Here is a 4716-nt window from a genome sequence, read left to right on the forward strand (position 1 = left end):
AAAAAAAAAAAAAAAAGAAAGAAAACCTCTCTTAAAATCTTAAGAGCTCTCAGCTGTTTTCTGGAGCAATTCGCAGCAATCACATTCCAGCTAGCTTAATACTTTGACAGTTGCTGGAGATAAGTGAGCTGCCTCAAAAGCAAGGTTTGTGGGTCGTCCGCCTGGGCCTGGGTTCACTCAGCGGCCTCGTGACAGGCGGCACAGCCCAGGGAGAGGGGACACACCGAACAGAGGACCCTTGCCTCCTGGGGTGGAGACAGCACACGGATGTCACACACACAGCCTATGACTCAGCCTGCTCCGGCCAGGGCCCCTGAGTGCTGCCTCTGACCCCACCTGCAGTGCCCCTGTCTTTCAGAGGTCACCATCCATTCAGCCAGTGCTCCCTGCATGCCCACTGAGTGCCAGGTGCTGTTCTTGGTGTTGGGGACTTCATGAGCTCAATCTCCAGGGGACACATGGGCAGAGACAGAGAAGGGTCTCAAGAGAATAACAGAGATGGCAGAGAGAGACGGCAGAGAAAGACGGCAGAGTAGAAGCATAGACGAGGAGATGAGGGAGACAGAGGGGGAGATAAGACCCACAGTCACAGAGTGAGACAACAGTGGGCTCCGGGGCCTGAGCGAGACACGGAGAAAAGCCACAGCCTTGGGACTCCAGGGCATCCTTGCCCCAGCCCCTGCTACAGGGAAAAGGCTGAAGCCAGGAAGAGCCTGGGGCACTGCCCAGCCCCACTAGGAAAAGCCATCATGTGCTGGTATACGTCTCCTGCCTTCTCCAAGCCCTGATGTGCACGACAGGGCAATGCCAGCCCTGATGTCCTCAGGGAGGAAGGGTGGGCATCTCCATCCCTCTCTGAGGAGGAGAAGGCGGAGGGCTACGGACGCTGGGACACAGCGGGGAGGCAGAGAAATGCCCAGCACCTTCTGGGTAAGTGGGGGCTGCTCTCTCAAGGTCGCACCTGCCCTGGCTCTGCACAGCAGCCTATGCCCCTCTGCCCACTCTCAGCCCTAAAGAGCAAGGAACTCCCAGGGATATGTCAGATCGCGCTGTCCTCATCAGAACCCCATCAGCCAGCATGTCTCTCAGCACTGATGCCCAATTCTTCCTGGTCACTCTACTCAGTCACTTATTCATTCATTCATTCATTTGCTCATCCACTATTGGTTCCATGTCTATTATGTGCCAGCAGAAGCGGCCAGGAAAGGGAAGTTCATGATCTGGGGAGTTCCTCAAGCTCAGCACCCTGACCTTTGGGCTGCATTGCTCCCTGTTGTGGGGACGGCAAGTCCCAGCCATGCTGAAAGTCTGAGAACACCTTTCTGTCTCTCTGCCTCTCTCCTCATCATCCCAAACTGCTCAGCCGGGCTCGATGGCTCACGCCTATAATCCCAGCATTTTGGAAGGCCGAGGCAGGTGGATCACCTGAGGTCAGGAGTTCCAGACCAGACTGGCCATCATGGTGAAACCCCATCTCTACTAAAAATAAAAAAAATTAGCCAGGTGTGGTGGCGGGCACCTATAATCCCAGCTACTCAGGAGGCGAGGCAGGAGAATAGCTTGAACCTGGGAGGCAGAGATTGTGGTGAGCCAAGATCATGCCACTGCGCTCCAGCCTGGGTGACAGGGCGAGACTCCATCTCAAAAAACAAAACAAAGCAAAACAAAGTGCTCTTCGGGGCTTCCTCTGAGGCTGTGGCCTCTGATGGACCATAGAGGGGACTTCCATGGCAGAAAATCTGCAACAAAGATCCCTTCCTGGCATTTCTGAAGCCACCAACTGCTGCAGTGACAAAGGATGCTGCTGACAGGGCTCTCACAAGCAGGAAGGTCCTGGGAGGCAGCAGAGCGCAGAGGGCCATCCCTCCTCTCCAGGAAGAGGCCAAGGCTCCACCCCACGAATGGTCAGAAGAGCTTCGACCTCACGGGAGATGGCAGGGAACCCCAAGGCCCCTAACTCGGAGAACCCACCCTGCCCTGAGCCTCTCCTGAGTGTGGGCACTGCTCCTGAGGTGGGAGGTGCCCATAGGCCCCTTTCTGTGCCGCAGCCTGAGACAGCATCCAAGGGTCCCTCTGAAAGTCCTCATGGCACAATGGTAGTGCATCTCACTCCAAGGGTCCCTGTGAAGTCAGTGGTGCCCGCTGAGGGAGTGGCAGGCCATGGGAGCGCAGGGAAGGCCCGCTGACCACCTTCCACCCCAGGCCCTTGCTCAGCTAAATCTGTCCACCTGCAGAAGCTGATCTGACACACCCATTTAATCACCCAACCTGCTGAGGTCCTCAGAACATTCTAGATGCATAACTGTGCTTGCTACCCACCCATCATGGGGAAGAAGACTCGAGCCCCTTAAATGGCTGTGAGCTGGCACTCCACAGGGCAGCACTGCTGAGGAACAGGGTGGGGAAGAGGAGGAAAGCAGCCGAGCCTCTCTTCTGCACAGGAGGACTGGCGATCTGGGAGGTGGCAGGGAGAGGGCCAGGGGCAGAGGAACAAGGCTTGTCTTCCCCACCCCCTCACCTCCTGTCCCCAGCCGGGGTATAAAAAGGAGCACTGAGCTGGTGAGCACTGGAGTCGCCCTCTCCTGCAGCGCCCAGTGGGAAAGGGAAGGGGGTTTCCATGGTTACCACTGCCAAGGAGAGGAATATTCAGATGAAAGCAGAGGCAAAGCTTCACTCAGTGAGCTTCTATCTAAGCCTGGTTTCTGGGGCCCAGGGCAAGTCCCCTGGGAGCAGACAGTGTCCTCTCCGGAGCCAACACCTGCCTGTGCTTGAGAAGGGAAGGCAGGTCAGGGAGACCCACAGAGGGGCAGACGGACGGTATGCACCAACCGGACTCACAACCCACGCCCAGCCCCTGCCATGGATGAGCTGGCCACAGGCAACAGGACGGGCAGCAGTGATGTACTCAGTCCAAATGCGGATGGCAGGGTTGAGTCCTAGTCTGGGTGCCTGAACTTGCTGAAATTGGGCTTTTCTTGGGGGAGGATGGAGTCTCACTCTGTCGCCATGGCCAGAGTGCAATGGTGTGATCTGGGCTCACTGTAACCTCCACCTCCCAGGTTCAAGCGATTCTTCTGCCTCAGCCTCCCAAGTGGCTGGAATTACAGGTACATGCCACCATGCTTTGCCTGATTTTTTGTATTTTTAGTAGAGACGGGGTTTCACCATGGTGGTCAGGCTGGTCTCGAACTCCTGACCTCCACCCGCCATGGCCTCCCAAAGCGCTGGGATTACAACGTGAGCCACCGCGCCCGGCCAACTTGGGCTCGTTTCTTAACCCCTCTGTGCCCATTTCCTGTCTGCAAAATCAGAGCAATGGACGGAGCTGCTCCCAGGGCCAAGGTGGGAGGTGAGGGAGGTCTTGGTGGTGGGAAAGGGGCCAGGCCCTGGGGCGTCCTCTGCCCTTGGGAGGGGAACAGCTGTGTGGCCACAGCCCAAAGTGCTCCAGTCACCACTGTCACTCCCAGAAGTACCTGTGAGGATGTTTTCAGACAACACGTTGACCTGCACCTCCACCGAGTGCTTAGAGGTATAGGTGATCTCTGCGCTGACGTGGGCCACCTCCCCGATGCACATGGGCGACAGGAAGTCGGTGCGCTCAACCCGAGCCAGCGCGGCCACACAGCGCTCCTGTGGAGACAGAGGCAGCGGTCAGCCAGGCCAGCCAGGCCAGCCCGGCCGGCCAGCCCGGCCGGCCAGCCCAGCCCTGAGAGCCCTGCCCCGGACACGCCCCCTGGAAACTGCCCTTGCTTTTGTTCCCCACTGTGAAAGCAACCAATTTACTGCAATTTATTGGCACCGTGCATTCCTGAACCGCAGAGGCACAGGCATGCAGAGGAGCCCTGGAGAGCCCAGCCCAGAGCTAGTGCTGCAGGCGATTCTCCAGGCGGTGGGATCGCCAAGTGCTTCTTCCTGCTTTCTGATTTTCTCACAATAAGCATGCATTATTTGCATAATAAAAAGTGAAAAAATGCATACAGACTCATTATGGAAAATATGGGAAATACAGGAAAGTAGAAACAAAGGGGAACATCACTCCTTCCGTTCAAAGATAACCACGGTTACTATTCTGGGATCTTTCTTTCCAGGCTTTTTTCCCAAAATGGGGTTTTTGTTGCCTCATTTGTTTGTCTGCCTGGCTCATTTCGCAGTTTTAGTCTAATATAGCTGTGCAAAAACCAAATATACACCTTCACCTTCTGAATCTTTTTCATTCAACATGGGAAGAATAATCTGCCCGTGTTGTGACACATTCTTCGCAATCACTATTTCTTTTTTAGGCTGGGTGCGGTGGCTCATGACTCTAACCTCAGAACTTTGGGGGGCCGAGGCGGGCTGATCACGTGAGGCCAGGAGTTCGAGGCCAGGAGTTCGAGACCAGCCTAGCCAATATGGTGAAACTCTGTCTCTACTAAAAATACAAAAATTAGCCGGGCGCAGTGGCTCACGCCTGTAATCCCAGCACTTCGGGAGGCCAAGGCGGGTGGATCACGAGGTCAAGAGATCGAGACCAGCCTGGTCAACATGGTGAAACCCCGTCTCTACTAAAAATACAAAAAATCAGCTGGGCGTGGTGGCACGTGCCTGTAATCCCAGCTACTCAGGAGGCTCAGGCAGGAGAATTGCCTGAACCCAGGAGACGGAGGCTGCGGTGAGCCGAGATCGCGCCATTGCACTCCAGCCTGGGTAATGAGAGCGAAACTCCGTCTCAAAAAA

General features: G+C 55.9%; 1 protein-coding gene across 4 annotated transcripts in view; it reads right to left on the reverse strand.

Annotated features, from left to right (window-relative positions):
• ACOT7 (acyl-CoA thioesterase 7) overlaps positions 1 to 4716 on the reverse strand; it is a 123937-nt gene that overhangs the window by 71952 nt on the left and 47269 nt on the right. For all 4 annotated transcript variants that reach the window (XM_017498283.2, XM_017498281.2, XM_017498285.2 and 1 more), the window contains exon 3: positions 3474 to 3630. In XM_017498283.2, the coding sequence (XP_017353772.1) occupies positions 3474 to 3630 (157 nt within the window). The remainder of the gene's footprint in view (positions 1 to 3473; positions 3631 to 4716) is intronic.

This window comes from Cebus imitator, unplaced genomic scaffold (assembly GCF_001604975.1).
Source record: "Cebus imitator isolate Cc_AM_T3 unplaced genomic scaffold, Cebus_imitator-1.0 Scaffold240, whole genome shotgun sequence".
In the NCBI taxonomy this organism is placed as follows: Eukaryota; Metazoa; Chordata; class Mammalia; order Primates; family Cebidae; genus Cebus; species Cebus imitator.